Source organism: Chiloscyllium plagiosum, unplaced genomic scaffold (assembly GCF_037043375.1).
Source record: "Chiloscyllium plagiosum isolate Xiang-an unplaced genomic scaffold, Cpla_swu_hap1 HiC_scaffold_36, whole genome shotgun sequence".
NCBI lineage: Eukaryota > Metazoa > Chordata > Chondrichthyes > Orectolobiformes > Hemiscylliidae > Chiloscyllium > Chiloscyllium plagiosum.
In genome coordinates, this window is record NW_028270174.1 from 4,719,947 (window position 1) to 4,737,420 (window position 17,474).

Consider the following 17,474-nt stretch of genomic DNA (forward strand, 5'->3'; position numbering starts at 1 on the left):
GGAAGGATGTGAACACATTGGACAGAGTACAGAAGCAATTCAGTGGTGCGGATAGATTAAAGGTGTTGGGACTGTTCTCACTGGAGAGGAGAAAGCAGAGGGGCGATTTTATAGAGGTTTTCAATGTCTTGAGCTGGATAGAGCAGGTCTGGAGAAGCTGAGCAAAAACAAGAAGGGCATGGATTTAAGGTGAGGTGCCAAACAATGATGTGAGAATCAACTTTTTCACTCAGCAAGTAGTTAGAAGTAGTTAGTAGGAGATTGAGTGATTATTTGGATAAAAATAGTGTGCAGGGACATGGGAAAGGGCAGGGGATAGGCACAGATCAGGAACAAGATTGATAGACTGAATGGCCTCTTTCTGCGATGTAACAGTTATGCAATTCTTTGTCCATAGGTATCATCGAAAAAGATCTAGAAGCTGGAAATTTGATCAGAAATAGTCAGCACGAATTTCAAAAAGGAAGGTCATTCTTGACTAATCTATTGAATGGTTTAAAGAAATACCAGAAAGGTTAGAGAAGGATAATGCAAACAAATGTTATATATTTGGATTTCCACAAAGTCTTTATCAGGGTAACACATGGGGGAACTCATGCACAGTGTGAGAGAATTAGATTAGATTACCTACAGTGTGGAAACAGGCCCTTCGGCCCAACAAGTCTACACCGACCCGCCGAAGCGCAACCCACCCAGACCCCTACACTTACCCCTTCACCTAACACTACGGGCAATTTAGCATGGCCAGTGCACCTGACCTGCACATCTTTGGACTGTGGGAGGAAACCGGGGCACCTGGAGGAAACCCACGCAGACACGGGGAGAATGTGCAAACTCCACACAGTCAGTCGCCTGAGGCGGGAATTGAACCCGGGTCTCTGGCGCTGTGAATGTAGAGTCAGTGATAGGGGTCTCCAATAAAATAAAGAGAAAGCATAGATTATGGGATAAATGAAGTTACTCAGATTGTCAAAGGGTGGAAACTGGTAATCCAGGGGTTGGAGCTGACACTATTGATGTTCACCATAAACAGCGGCAACTTAACTCGAGAATTTTCAGGACAATGTCAAAACTTGCAGGTGACATAAATTTGGACGTAGAGTTAACACAGAGAAAATATGTAACAAAATGCAACAAAATGTTAATGAACTTGCAGAATGAGCTGGCAACTTGAAAACAAATCTCAACACGGAAAAGTGTGTGAGAAATAGGAGCCAGAACTGTGGATGCTGTATAAATCAAAAACAAAAACAGAAGTCACTGGCAAAGCTCAACAGATCTGGTAGCAGCTGGGCAGAGAGTTAACTTTTCAAGGGTTCTGAGGAAGGGTCACCGAGCCAGAGACGTTAACTCTGATTTCCTTTCACAGGTGCTGTTTCCAGCGACTTCAGTTTTTGTTTCCGAGGAGCCGATCCTGCTTGGATCAGGGGTGTCTGAGGGGGGTAAACTTACAGTGAAGAGGATAGACTAAAGATTTTGATGCTATTCTCCAGGAGAGGAGAGTTGGTTGAGGTCTCTACAATCATTAATGGGCTGGACAGAGTAGATAGGGACAAGAGAAACATGAGGGGCACAGATTTAAAGTGAAGTACCAGTGGAACTAGGGTGATGTGAGATAAAACGTTTTCCTGCAGTAATTACCTCCGGTCTGGCGTGCAATGCCTGGAAATGTGGCGGAGGCAGGTTCTATTGAAGAGAGGCTTTGGATGGTTATTTGGATAGAAATGGTGTGTGGGGATATGGGGAAAAGGCAGGAGACTGGCTCTAGATAATGGAACAGGTGCAAGCATGATGGACTGAATGGCCACGTTCTGCATGATAACAATTCTGTGACTCTGTGATTGGTGCAGAGTAATAGTTAGACCAAACATGGAGCACTCCGCCTTACAAAAAGCTCACAGAGTGACTGATGAAAAAACCAATGTCACACTTCTCAGTTATGACACTGAGCTCTGGAACAGTGAGTGTGTTTCTCTTCTCTCCCCAGAACATGAGCATCGACTGGTCTTCACTGACAAAGACAGATTGCGAAGGCTACGGCGGCAGAGTGGTTGGTACGAGTTGTGGCTTTTTCCCCGATGTCACCTTGATGTCATTCATCCTCTTCCTCGGCACCTATACCTGCTCCATGGCACTGAAGAATTTCAAAACCAGCCCTTACTTCCCAACCACGGTAAGTCAGAGCGATCCACTCTCACTGTCTTTCTCTCGGTAAACTGCTTCACCCTAGGCTGCAATTTGATCAGAGAGTGGTCGTCATTTGGATGTTGGCTGGTGATGTTCAGCTTAAGGCCTGACTGGTGACGGCCCCTCTCAGTTACGGACTCTCTGCCCAACTCCCAGCTCCAACAGTTTCTCTCAATCTGCAGGAACTCTGGTAATTCCCCCAGTTTCGGGACCCCCTCTTCCTGCCCTCACCTGAGCAAGGAACCAGCTGTGATGCCAGATTAGGAACTGTCCCAGTCAAAACCTCCGCCAGTGACTAAACCACACCGCTAGGGGTAGGGCTGGGACCCGCAAATAGTCCTGCCTCATGCCCCCCATCACCAAAGAGCAGCAGATGCTGGAAATCTAGAAACAAAGACAGAAAATGCTGGAGAAACTCCACAGATCTGGTAGCACCTGGCAGCGAGTTAACTTTTTGGGTCCAGTAACCCTTCCTTAGAACTTGAAGTAAAACATTCAGCCCAGGGTGTGAACACCCCTCATCGGGACAGCTGCTGGATTCTCTGAGACTGAAGCAAAGCACAGCCAGTGTCCCGGTGATTCGGTGAATTTTGGGCATTAATTCGGACAGGTCAGTCCCTGCTGACAGCTGGGCTCGGTGAGTTACAATGCTCCTGGACATTATTCCCGCAGAGTCAGTACACATCAAAGAGAGTGCTTTGAAATTTGAGCACGTGGCTTTTAAACTGGCTGGACAGTGACATTTGTGACAGTCCAAGCCGTTGCCAGGGAAGCCTCAGAGCAGCTTTGTGAAGCAGCCCTTTCTGAGTTTGCCAGAGCTGTCTGACCGCCAGCAAACAGCCCTGGGTCACTCCATCATTGTTCACAACTTGGCAGCTGCTTTTAGCTAAATCGCTGAGCCAATTGGTAGAGGAAGGGCACATGTGTGGGGGTTAGAATGCAGTCCTGAGGTCAGGAACCCACGGCCAGCCCCTCCCTCCACCCTCCCAGCCTTAACTTTAATGCAATTTGAGAAATGGGGGGATCACAGTCATGTTCCGGGGGGGGGAAGCTCCAAGGTACCTTACACTAAAACCCCCACCCCAGCAACCCACCGCGAGTGGACAAACTGCATTTTCGTTGCACCTTTAAATTAGTCTTTTTTTCAAACAAAGTATGCCATAGGATGTGACCATTGCTGGCAAAGTCAGAATTTGATGGCACAATGTCACACTAAGATCTGAGATGAGCTCCTGACCATATCCACGCTGTCACAAGGACACCGATTTCCAACTCTGTAACATCCCAGACTCTGACCTGAGTTCAGTGTAACCAATCCACATAGAGCTGTGGGAATATCCTCCTCACTTGGATTCCAATTAGATAGTTTCATTTGAGCAAATCTGATCCAATCCTGGATCCATTTTATTTGTATTGACTTTATCAAACATCATATTCTTTTTGAAAAGCTTAATTTGACTCCTCCCCTACGCCACTCCAAACATTCTGCTTCCTGGTGAGATTTTCCAGCAGTTCTGTCCTGGAGCTCACTGCCTTGTTTTTGCAGGGTGTGAACCTCGCAGTATAAACTTTCCCTTTCATTAGCAACAAAAAAAAATACAATTGAACAAGCCTCCCTCCCATGCTCTGTCCAACGGTTACCGGAGACAAGACTGACTAGGATATGTAGATCATGTGAAACCGGAGACTTGGATTGGGAACGCCACATGAGTGAGACGAAGACAATAATCAGCTAATGGCACCTCAGCAAGTGCAACCTGCAACACGAAACGCGAGTGGAAATTCCATTTGCTGTCAGAGCCGTCTTACTCAGCTGGGGCACTGTTGGAGCCCTGTTATTAGGATTACCTTTCCTTGGGTCCTTGAGGTGTCTGCTCCACCTCCATTATAAATCGAGTCTGTTAGGATTATATTCAGTGGAGTTTAGGAGAGTGAGGGGAAACCTCATAGAAATCAGTCAAACTCTAACACAACTAGACAGGGTAAATGAAGGGAGGGTCAGAGCCAGGGGCAACTGTCTGAGTATACAGGGTAAACCTTTTAGGGCTGAGCTGAGGAGAAATGTCTTCACCCAGAGAGTGGGGAACCTGTGGAATTCTCTGTCACTGAAAGCGATTGATGTCAAAACATTGAATGTTTTCAAGATTGATTCGGAGATGCCGGTGTTGGACTGGGGTGGACAAAGTTAAAAATCGCACAACACCAAGTTATAGTCCAACAGGTTTAATTGGAAGCACTAGCTTTCAGAGCACTGCTCCTTAACCACCTGATGAAGGAGCAGCGCTCCAAAAGTTAGTGCTTCCAATTAAACCTGTTGGGCTATAACTTGGTGTTGTGTGATTTTTAACTCTGTTTTCAAGAAGGTGTAGTTCTTAGGGCTAAAGGGATCAAGGATGATAGAGGAAGGGTGGGATTAGGATTTGGAGTTTGATGATCAGAATGAATGGTGTAGCAGGCTTGAAGGGTCGAATGGCCCACTGTTTCTTCTATATTTCTGTGTTTCTTCCACAGCACTGGATACTGAATGGACTCACAAACCCTTAATATTCGCCTATACCTGTGTTTTTGTTTTTGCTGCTGTTTACCTGTTATTTACTTATCTATGTGACTTAACTCTGTGATCTGCCTGTATTGCTCGCAAGACAAAGCTTTTCACTGTGCCTCGGTACACGTGACAATAAATTCAATTCAATTCAATTCAACCCAACTTCCAGACCCACAGCAATGTGCTTGATTCTTAAGTGCCCTCTGGGCAATGGGGATAAGCCATGAATGTTGGCCTGGAAATCCTGTGAATGTATTAAAGAAAGCTGTATTTGTTTCTCATCCCTACCTGCTGTTGAACTGGGTGTCTTGCTGACAGCAGTATTGAGTCACCCACATTGCTGTGGGTCCGGAGTCACGTGTAGGCCAGACTAGGGTAATGATGGCAGATTTCTTGCCCTAAAGGACATTAGTGAATCAAATGGGTTTTACGATACGTGGTCATTAGGCTTGCTTTTATTACCAGATTGTTATTGAGTATATTATTTCCCGTCTGCCATGGTGGGTTTTAAATCTGTGTCCCCTCTGGGTTCTGGATTTCTGAGCCAGTGACATTACCAATAGCCCACCATCTCACCTCAAGAAGGTTTGTTACATAATATACTCTGATGGTGTTTTATAATCAACAGCGAGTTCTGAAGGTGTGCAATGTTGGGGGTGCTGTAACAACCTGCACATCCCACAAATATAGAGTGGCAATGATCAGCTAATCCGATTCTGTGACACTTACTGAGGGGTAAATCCTGTCCAGGACACCAGGGAGATCTCCCCCTGCTCTTCCACACAGTGATCATGGGATGTTTTTACCTGCAATCAAGAAGAGAGCTGAGACCTTGATTTCATGTTTAGTCAACAGTTCAGCATTCCCTCGGTGTTGCACTCAGAGTGTGGGCCTGAAAACCAACCAGAGGAGGCACTGCTGTTCACCTTTTGATTGTGCAATGTGATTTAAAATGAATGAAACTTCCTGGAATACCTCACCAGCAGAACAAACTTTGCAAGGTTTAATTTAAAAGTGTGAGGTTAGATTCAATGACCCCAAAATTAAGGAATGTTCTGTAGTTCTTCTGAGATTTATTTAGTTCTGCCAATTCCAGAGTCTATCAGAGAGGAAAAGAACTTATGATTGAGAAAAACTCAAACATCTCAGAAGGTGAATTGTCCTTTCACTAACTGGTGTCGGGATGTCCTTTTTATTCTTTCATGGGAAGTGGGGATTGCTGGCTAGGTTAGCATTTGTTGCTCAATTGTGTGTGTGGGGCACGTCATTATTCCTTGTGTTTTTTTGTCTCTCCCCATCAGATCCGGAAGCTGATAAGTGACTTTGCCATCATCTTGGCCATTCTGATCTTCTGTGGACTTGATGCTCTGGTTGGGGTTGACACACCAAAGCTTATAGTGCCAAGCGAGTTCAAGGTCAGTCAATCACACAATTCTTGGCTGTCTCAATCCTTACAAATGGGAGGTATTTTCCCTCTCTCTGCCTTCCATTTTTTCCTTTTATCATTGGATTGAAAAATCAATTCCCCTCAGTAAAGCGGTCCCTTTTAACTGTCAGCTGTGTTGTGTTTTATCAAACCTTTGACAGAGTATGGATCCCACAGCATGTTAGCCCCATTGTAAGGTTGGACACTGGGGGTGATACATGCTGCAGTCTGGGAGGGTTTGAAACAATGGGCACGTGCTTAACATTTGCTACTGACAGCCAAATAATTCTAACTTAACCGTTCTGCAGAACTTCCATTCTGCATTGCTAACATGTTCTCCAAATGTGATCTTTCACTGTATCATAAACAGAGGAGGCCACTCAGCTCTGATCTGGCTAGGGCTACTAACACATTTTTCATTTTCAACTGTTTAACCAATTCCTCCTTCAGACGTATTCATTATCAGGTTATGGGAATGAAAGGGTTAATCTATGTGCTAAGCTGAAGTTCTGCCCATCTTGATTTAATAACAGCCCTTGTGTGAAGAGTTGAGCAGTTGGATATAATATCATGGAGATGTACAATCTGCCCTCTTCATTAGATCATGGAATCCCTGCAGTGTGGAAACAGCAATAAGTTCACATCGACCCAATGAAGAGTAATCCACCCAGATCCATTCCCATATTACTCTGCATTTCCCCCTGATGAATGCAGCTAACCTACACATCCCTGGACATTATGGACAATTTAGCATGGCCAATTCACCTAACCTGCACATCTTTGGACTGTGGGAGGAAACCGGAGCACCTGGAGGAAACCCACATAGACACGGGGAGAATGTGCAAACTCCACACAGACAGTCACCCGAGGCTGGAATTGAACCCAGGTCCCTGGCATTGTGAGGCAGCAGGGCTAACCATTGAGCCACTGTGCCACCCTTAGTAAATTTCAGTTATCTCTGAGGTAATGTACCTTGTACTGAATTACTGCTGCTTTCCACTGACACGTGCTCGTGGTCCATCCCCCAGCACCGACTACTCACCATCCCATGGCCACTATGTGGAAGAGCTGCGGGAGATCTCCCTGGTGTCCTGGACAGGATTTATCCCTCAAGCACTCTCCCTGGTTAGGGTCACTGAGATGAGTTGGGGAAAGGGAATTGGTGGCAGCATGCCCTACCAGCTACAGTCCACCAGTAGATAGGCACCAGAACATAACAAGGTGCCAACACCGGGCATCACACCAAATTACAACAGTTCCTATTTATTCAACTGGCTTCAACACATCCCTATCCTCTTGTTATGGATTGACTTGCCAGTGAATGCATTTACATAATTTGAAATGCCGAGTGGATAAAAGACTGGACCCTGAGAAATCACAGCAGGTCAAGCAGCATCAGAGGAGCACGGCGAGTCAGCATTTCAGGTCAGAACCTTTCATCAGGATGGTCACCAGCCCTGATGAAAGTTTCCGACCTGAAATGTCAACATCCCCCCCTCCTCTGATGCTGCTTGACCTGCTGTAATTTCTCCAGCTCCACTCTCACTCTCCAGCATCTCCAGTCCTCACTATCTCCATGATTAAAATCCTTCCTGCTTATGAGAAGTTCAGTTCGTTATGCCAATGAGAATGTTAACCCTGAAAGCTAACCCTAACCCTAACTCTAACCCAACCCCAGCGCTAACCCTAATCCTAAAGGTTAAAGTTGACCATGTTGCTGTCTGGAGTCCCAGATCAGCCGGACTGGGTAAGGATGGCAGATTTCTTTCCCTGAAGGACATTCCTGAACACGATGAGTTTTTACAATAGTCTACAATAGTCACCATGAGACAAGATTTTTAATTCCAAATTTCTATTGAATTCACATTTCACCATCTGCCATTTCAAACTATGTCCTCAGAATGTTGGCCTGGGTTTCTGGATTACTAGCCCAATGACATTACCAATACACCTTCACAACTATTCCAATGTGTGCGAGTCCAACCTACTCCACCTCTCCTCATATGACAGTCCCTCCACACACAGGATCAGCCGAGTCAACCTTATCTGAACTGTCTCCAATGGCCAGTCTGACTTTCCTCAGATAAGGGTATGATGTGCATTCACATGACAGTCCACTGTCTGCTGTTTATTGCAAACCCATTTGAAGACTTCAGGCTGTTCAGGTGGTGTGTTGTTCTAATGTCTGTTACTGACAGTGGCTATTGATCGGGTTGTCTGATTCAACCTCCCCCTTTCCTCTTCCTGTTTTAGCCAACCAGTCCAAACCGGGGCTGGGTTGTTCCCCCTTTCGGTGGTAACCCGTGGTGGGTGTGCCTAGCGGCTGGGCTCCCGGCTCTGCTCATCACCATCCTGATCTTCATGGACCAGCAAGTCACCGCGGTGATAGTCAACAGGAAGGAGCACAAACTCAAGGTCAGTGTTAAGTGCTTAACGCAAATGTGCCGGTGAGTCAGGCCATTCAGCCCATCATGCCTCCTTGAATCAGTTAGCCAGTTTTGTCACACCCTTCCCCGAACAGTCTGGCAATGGTTTTCCTGATCCAGGAGGTGTCCAGCTCCCCCTTAGAAAGTTACATTTGAATCTGTTTCCACTGTCCTTTCAGGTAGCACCTTTTGGATTACAACAACAATTCACTACATTTCATAAACTCTCACCTCTTCCTCAGGTTGTTTTGCTAATTACCTTATACCTGTATCATCTGGATACCAACTCTCCCGGAAACTGTTTCTCCTCATTCACTTGATCCACACCTCCCCTTGACCTTCTCCACTCCATGGAGGATAATCCCAGCCTCCACAGTCTCTCTCCCTCCCTGAAAGTCCCTACTCCCTGCCCCCAATCCTCCGGAGACCCCACCCCTGTGCGACCAGCGTGGTGAGCGATCCTGCATTTCAAGGCACATGTGCCTCAGCTGATTGTTCCTGTTCCAACCTCCTGCCTCTGCACCAACAGTGAGCCTGTGAACCTTGCCACTTGTTTCCCCCCTCCGTGCTGTTTCACTCCACACACACACACACACAATTATTTGTTGTCATCATCTGATTTCTCGTTATTTTTAATTACTGGGTCTGAGGTCAGTGGAACTTTACGCCGTTATTAGCCACACAGCGTCAAAGACACTGACACTCTGCTCCAGCCTGAGATCCTCTCTGATCTCAATGCTTCTCTAATCCTCGATCTGATCCACTCCAGACTTTAATCATCCCACCGTGCTCTCAGCTGCCTGGATCCGAAGCTCTGGAATTCCCTCACTGACATCTCCAGCTCTGCTTCTTCCTCGATGGCTTTCTTGAAATCCATCTCTTTGACTGACCATTCCATCACCCGCCTTTATATCATCCACATGTCTGCCACTTTAACACCCCACCCTGTTCCCTGGCCAACATCTCTGTCTCAGGATTGCTGCAGTGCTCCAGTGAAGCTCAGCACAAGCTGGAAGAACAGCATCTCATTTTCTACTTGGGAACCCTGCAACCCTCCAGATTCAATACTGAGTTCAACAATTTTCAGGCTTGAGCTCTCCCATGTCCTTTTCCCAACCCCCACACACCAGGCCTTGTAATCACACAGTCTGCTATTACACTCCTCCCACTGTTAGCCTCTAACAGCCCTCACCAACAGCTATTCACCCTCCCTGGTCAGATTGTGATCCACTCCTTTGTCTAGGCAAATGTGATGACTGCAGATGCTGGAAATTAGAGTCTAGATTAGAGTGGTGCTGGAAAAGCACAGCAGGTCAGGCAGCACCCGAGGAGCAGGAGAATCGACGTTTCGGGCATGAGCCCTTCATCAGGAATTGTGATGAAGGGCTTATGCCTGAAATGTTGATCCTCTTGCTCCTTTGATGCTGCCTGACCTGCTGTGCTTTTCCAGCACCACTCTAATCCAAACCCCACTCCTTTGTCTGTCTAATTGCTCTCCTCTCTCTTTGGCTCTACCTCCACTTATCGTTTACTCCTTAAAACCCCACCCCACTGCCCCCACCCTATCTTCTGCATACAAACCTATATTTTCCTCGGTAACATTAGGTCTGAGGAATGGTCACTGGAGCTGAAATGTTAACACTGGTTTCTCTCCTCCGATGCTGCCAGACCTGCTGAGCTTTTCCAGCAATTCCAGTTTTTGTTTATAACATCCCATGTAGCTCAGTGTCACAGCTTGTTTGAGAACAGTCCTATTTGAACCACCATGAGATACTAAATGGTGCAGATAGGAACCTAAGTCCACAAGGGAGCTGTCGGTTAGAGAGAGACAATTGGTTACGTTACTTGAGAGGTGTCACTCTGCCTCAAGTATGGAGCAGCTCCCAAGTCGACCCCAGCCACTGCAGGAATCAAACCTGTGCAGTTGGCATTACTTTGAGCCATGTGTTAGCCCCACCGCTGAGCTCCAAAGAGAGGAAAAATAGAAACAATATTATTGTGTTTAGTTTCTCCTCGGCGTAATGATATTCCAATGGAATGGCGTCAGGAACACGAAGAATGGGAGTGTTGGCTGATTGGTAGAAAGGTTTCTGTCCTTGTGGAAATGGAGGAAAGAAGGACTTTCATGAATGCAGGATGTCCGTAAGAGCTGGGTAGCCAATGGAGTGAACTGTGGTCACCAGTGTATGCTCACAAAGGTAGAGTGATGTTAGAACAGTGCCCTTTCAGTATTAACAAGGTCCCTGGTGGTTACTGAATTAACACTTGGAGTTTGCTTAGCACCCCCATTCCTTGTTTGGAACAGTGGTCCCCCGATGAACTGATTCGGAGATGCCGGTGTTGGACTGGGGTGTACAAAGTTAAAAACCACACAACACCAGGTTATAATCCAACAGGTTTAATTGGAAGCACTAGCTTTCAGAGCACCGCTCCTTCATCAGGTGGTTGTGGAGTACAAGATTGTAAGACACAGAATTTATTCTCCACAACCACCTGATGTTTGATAATTGCCCCTCCAATGAATGAGGAAACTGGTGAAATTCCCCCTCCCCCCACCTTGTCTCAGTCAAATCCATCGAATTCAGCACCGCCTTCCTAACCTGCAATCTTCTTCCTGACCTCTCCGCCCCCACCCCAGTCTGACCTATCACCCTCACCTTGACCTCTTTCCACCTATCACATTTCCGACGCCCCTCCCCCAAGTCCCTCCTCCCTACCTTTTATCTTAGCCTGCTGGACAAACTTTCCTCATTCCTGAAGAAGGGCTTATGCCCGAAACGTCGATTCTCCTGTTCCCTGGATGCTGCCTGACCTGCTGCGCTTTTCCAGCAACACATTTTCAGCTCTGATCTCCAGCATCTGCAGACCTCACTTTCTCCCCAGAAACAGTAACCCCCCTGACACAGCAACCCCCCAGAAACAGTAACCCCCCCTGACACAGCAACCCCCCAGAAACAGTAACCCCCCTGATACAGCAACCCCACAGAAACAGCACTTAACAAAGTTATCATCCATTTGATAAAAGTACAAAGTTAAAAATCACACAACACCAGGTTATACTCCAATAGGTTTAATTGGAAGCACACTAGCTTTCGGAGCGACGCTCATTCATCAGGTGATTGTCAGGTGATGAAGGAACGTCGCTCCGAAAGCTAGTGTGCTTCCAATTAAATCTGTTGGAGTATAACCTGGTGTTGTGTGATTTTTAACTTTGTACACCCCAGTCCAACACCGGCATCTCTGAATCATTGATAAAAGTACGACTTGATGAATCTTTGTCAGCACCTCAAGTACGGTTTCATCCCCAATGGTAATCTTCGGGACTCTCATATCTACCGGAGAAAGCAGATCAGATCAGAGTCAAGAAAATGCCTTTCCGACAGCGCAGCACTCCCTCAGCACTGACCCTCCGACAGTGCAGCACTCCCTCAGCACTGACCCTCCGACTGTGCGGCACTCCCTCAGCACTGACCCTTTGACAGTGCCCACTCCCTCAGCTCTGACCCTCCAACAGTGTGGCACTCCCTCAGTGCTGCCCCTCCAACAGTGCAGCACTCCCTCAGCTCTGACCCTCCAACAGTGCAGCACTCCCTCAGCTCTGACCCTCCAACAGTGTGGCACTCCCACAGCGCAAACCCCCCAACAGTGCGGCACTCCCTCAGCTCTGACCCTCCGACAGTGTGGCACTCCCTCAGCACTAACTCTCCAACGGTGTGGCACTCCCTCAGCACTGATCCTCCAACAGTGCGGCACTCCCTCAGCACTGACCCTTTGACAGTGCCCACTCCCTCAGCTCTGACCTCCCAACAGTGTGGCACTCCCTCAGTGCTGCCACTCCAACAGTGCGGCACTCCCTCAGCACTGACCCTCCAACAGTGTGGCACCCCTTCAGCACTGACCCTCCGACAGTGCAGCACTCCCTCAGCACTGACCCTCCGACAGTACGGCATTCCCTTAGCACTGACCCTCCGACAGTGCGGCACTCCCTCAGCACTGACTCTCTGACAGTGCGGCACTCCCTCAGCACTGACTCTCTGACAGTGCGGCACTCCCTCAGCACTGACTCTCTGACAGTGCAGCACTCCCTCAGCACTGACCCTCCGACAGTACGGCATTCCCTTAGCACTGACCCTCCGACAGTGCGGCACTCCCTCAGCACTGACTCTCTGACAGTGCGGCACTCCCTCAGCACTGACCCTCCGACAGTGTGACACTCCCTCAGCACTGACCTTCCGACAGTGTGGCGAGAGCTCATTATCTCAGAATTGACTGATGTCACATTGCTTGGGAATTTTCTGAATACTTGCATCTATTTTATTGAATTTGTTAGTCTAGCCTTCTCTTCCCTTGCTCATTGTAATTTGCGTGGAGTAAATGATGCAATTCTTCCTTAAATGCATCCTGAGTGGACTGAAATGGTTTGTGTTTTTGAATACAGAAAGGGGCTGGTTATCACCTTGATCTCTTCTGGGTGGCGATCCTAATGGCGCTCTGCTCGGTGATGGGGTTGCCATGGTACGTCGCAGCCACTGTGATCTCCATCGCACACATCGACAGCTTAAGGATGGAGACAGAGACATCTGCCCCTGGGGAACTGCCCAAGTTTCTGGGTGTCAGGTAGGAATCATCTCATTGGCTGCTCTCCTTAAGGTTTATGGGCAGGATATTCAAACATTGCCATCCATTGAGTGGTCTGATTGGCACTAACTGTTAGGAAGGAGATACTGGCAGCAGAATAATGACATATAGGATGCAGAGCAGGCCATTCAGCCCCTCGAGCCTGCTCTGTTGTTTACTAAGCTGGCTGCTAGCCTGATTCTGGCCTCAGTTCAACATTTCCTGCTTCTCCCTGTCCAACACTCTCTGACTGTCTTATTGCTCTCTCTCTCTCTGCCTTTCACTGTAGCCTCAGGCAGAATGTACTGACTAGGCCCCTGTTTAGGTGGAGTCCCTGCTCCTTCCTGTCAGTGTGAGGTCTGGAAGTTGTGCTCTTCCCTGTGATTGTTGGGAAGAAGCTCAGGGGCACACTGCCCTCCCATCGCCCCCACTATCAGCGTGCAGAGGGTCCGTGCATAAACACTGAACAGTCAGAAACAACTACCAGTCAATGCTTTCAAACTCTCATCACGCAGAACCATGGCTATGAATTTGTGCACAGCAAGCTCCCACACACACAGATAGAAAGACACATACAAACACACACACATACACAAAGATACACATACAAACAGACACACATGCACACACAGACAGACACACACACAGAGACACACACATGTACACACAGACACACCCGTGCACACAGACACACACACAGAGACACACAGAGACACACACAGACACACACATACACACATGTACACACAGACACACCCGTGCACACAGACACACACACAGACACAAACATACATAGTCAGATACATACACACAGGCGCACACATACATAGTCAGACACAGACACACACACATACACAGACAGACACATACACAGACACACACCCACACACACACACACACAGGCACACCCACACACGCACAGACACACACACACAGACACTGAGTAATGTGCTATCTGCGTTGCTGTTGCTGACTGGGCCAGATATTTAACAGGGGACTGAGGAGCTGAGGAGAGCTCAGGGTCACACAGGCCTGAGGTCATGGGCAGTGCCTCAGTCTGAGCATGTGATCCACGACACTGAATCACCAACAGTGTGGCATTCCCTCAGTGGGGCATAAACCAAGATGGCATCCTCAAGCCTCCGGTGTGGCATTTGAACCCACGACTCTGGGATTTTGGGATGCCAGTGTGGCAAAGTCACCATTGAATCCTGGGAGAGGAATCCCCCCCTGCCCCCAGGAGGGAGACAGGTTGTAATTTCCTTCAGTTAGTCAGGGCCATTGCTAACAGCAGTCCTGCAGTGATACACACAGTGCAGTGATTGGTCTCCTTCTTGAGGAAAGGATGGAAATGCGTTTGGAGGCAGTTCAGGGAAGGATTACCACACTAATCCTGGGAATGGGCGGGTTGTTTTATGAGGAAAGGTTGGTCGGGCAGGGCCTACATCAGCTGGACTTTAGAAGGTTAACGGGTGATGACTGAAACGTCTAAGATCCTGAGAGGCATTGACCAGGTGGAGTAACCAGGTAAATGATGTTTCCCCTTTTGGGAGAATCAAGACGAGGGGTCACTGCTCACAAATGACCTATTTATTAGAGAGGCACTATCTAATCTCAGGGGGAGTGAGAGTCTTTGGTGGAATCTCCCCCTGAAGTGCTGATGGGAACAGAGCTCTTAGCCTGCTTTCAGATCGAGGTTGCTCGGTTTGTGTTAAGCTCAGCAGTGGAAGGTTAGCCAGGGAATGTGGATCTGAGGTAACAGTCATGACCTGATTGAATGGTGGAGGAGGCTGAAGGGGTTGAACCAGCTCCTATGCTGTGCACTCATACAAACGTTTGTTTCTGCTGTTGTAACAGGAATTACACACCACTTCTGCTCTCTCAGAATCACAGAATTGTTCCAGTGCAGAAGTTGGCCATTTGGCCCATCGTTAATGATGCTCCCTTTATATTGTGGAAGCGACAAATGATGTGTTTTTGTATTTATTCTTCACTGAGTATTGATGTTATTGTGGAGTGTCACACTCTCCGCTCAGTGGGACTGGCCTCAGCTGGCCCTGGGATTTGAGCCCTCAGAAGCAACATTGTCCAAATGCAGTCTGACGGTGGGGGGGGGGGAGGGGGGTAGTTGAAAATGTCTGAGGTGAATTCAAAACCCATAAAGGAATGTGTTGGTGAACGTTCTGAGATGGACACACACACACACACACACATCTGGACAGCACCATCACTGCTGTTAGCTCGTCATTTTCCTGCCTTGATTAACCCCCTCCCACTCGACCACAGCCAGGGCCCCAGGCCCACTTCACCCCTCCATGTCTCTGACCCCATCATCTATCATCGAGCTATACAGAGTAGGTCCTTCAGCCCATTAATCTGTACTGCCAAAAACAAACTAACACCTGCAATAGTCCCACTTCCCAGCCCTGGATCCGTAGCTTGACTGTTATGACTCTCAAAGCATTCAACTAAGGTTTTGAAGGTGGTCAGGTTTCCTGCCTCATGTCCCCTCCCAGGCAGTGCATTCCACATCCCTGCCACCCATTGGATGAAACAAGTCCTCAAATCACCCTAAATTTCCTGCCTCTCGCCTTCAAATGGTGCCTCCTTGTTATTGAGCTTCAGACCATGGGGAACAGCTGCTTTCTATCCTCTTGTCCAATCCCCTCAGAATCTTATACATCCCTCTCAGCCTTCCCTGGTCCAAAATAAGCAACCGGAGCTTATCCAGCCTCTCTCCATTGCTGAAAATCTCCATCCCAGGCAATGTCCTGGTGAATCTCCTCTACACCCCCTTCAATGCAATCCCATCCTTCCTGTAGTGTGGGGACCAGAACTGCACACAGTGCTCTGGCTGCAGCCCAACTAAAATTCTAGATCCCTCTTCCAATGGTCCATGTCCCCAAACTGTGTTCCTCTGTCCTCCTCAGCACTGACTGACCGTCACCAGCCTTGGTCTTTGGTGGAAGTGTCAGATCCATCCTTTGTTCAGTGAAGTTAAATTCCCTGGAAACCCCCTGACCTTACACAGACCTGCACACAGTTTTACCAGCTTTACATGATAGTGAGTGAGCCAGATATCAAACGATTAGTGTATGCCACTGGTTAAATCCCAGGGACTTTATTAAAAATAGATTCATGCAAATAATTATTCATAGTACACTTCTCAACTCGCTATCCTAATACACAAATATGTTAAAAGTATGATGTTACCCCAGGACAGTATGAGGCTCAGTACATCATTGACACATGGCTGACCTTATTTCACCATCAGGAGATCAATGTTTCACATCCTGCCCAATTAGTTCACTCATGTTTCACATTTCCCACTCTTGTAAACTCCATAACATTCCCCCAATGAGTTTATTTTGTGAAATGCGGTATAGTTTCACGTTAACTCTCATTTTTGTTTGTGATAGTACATTCCTCACTAAATGCTCTTGCTGTTTCATTCCAGGGAACAGCGTGTGACTGGGACAATAGTCTTCATTCTAACTGGTGTATCCGTCTTCATAGCTCCCATACTAAAGGTACCAGATTTAAATATTCCCTACAGAATCACACATTTTTCAGGGGGTGTAAATTAACTGCACAAATGGTCATTTTTAGCTTGTCATGTGTCCTTTACCATTTCTCTATCCAGAGATATTATCACTTTGCAAAATCTGGACACACATTTTTAACTTTCATTGTGTGCATTTTCTGTTACGTAATGAAGTGAAAATTGTATAAACCCACTCTCTCTCATTCACACACACAAACCCACTTTCTCTCTCACACACACGCTGAAACCCACTCACTCATACGCACAAACTGATTTTCTCACACACACACTCTCCCACTCTCTCTCGTATACGCACACAGACACACGCGCGCACACACATTCTCTCTCTGTCTCTGTCTCTCTCTCTCTCTCTCTCTCTCTCTCTCGCTTTCTCTAACAAGTAGCACTCACTCAGCAATAACCTGTGCAGTGACACCCAGTTTGGATTCTGCCAGGGTCACTCAGCTCCTGACCTTATTACAGCCGTGGTTCAAACATGGACAAAAGAGCTGAATTCCAGAGAGGAGGGGAGACGGATAGCCGTTGACATCAAGGCTGCATTTGACCAAGTGTGGCATCAAGGAACCCTGGCAAAACAGGAATCAATGGGTATCAGCGGGTAAATTCTCCAGTGGCTGGAATCATACCTGCCACTTAGGAAGCTGGTTATAGTTTTTCAAGGTATACTCCCCACTTGCCTGGATGGGGGCAGCTCCAACAATACTCAAG

The 17,474-nt window shown here is 47.5% G+C and overlaps 1 protein-coding gene across 4 annotated transcripts in view; it reads left to right on the forward strand.

The window, feature by feature from the left end:
• The window catches only part of slc4a4a (solute carrier family 4 member 4a), a 266,877-nt gene that overhangs the window by 224,057 nt on the left and 25,346 nt on the right, over window positions 1–17,474 (forward strand). For all 4 annotated transcript variants that reach the window (XM_087979895.1, XM_087979896.1, XM_087979897.1 and 1 more), the window contains exons 16-20: window positions 1,988–2,173; window positions 6,034–6,147; window positions 8,412–8,573; window positions 13,023–13,201; window positions 16,659–16,731. In XM_087979895.1, the coding sequence (XP_087836021.1) occupies window positions 1,988–2,173; window positions 6,034–6,147; window positions 8,412–8,573; window positions 13,023–13,201; window positions 16,659–16,731 (714 nt within the window). The remainder of the gene's footprint in view (window positions 1–1,987; window positions 2,174–6,033; window positions 6,148–8,411; window positions 8,574–13,022; window positions 13,202–16,658; window positions 16,732–17,474) is intronic.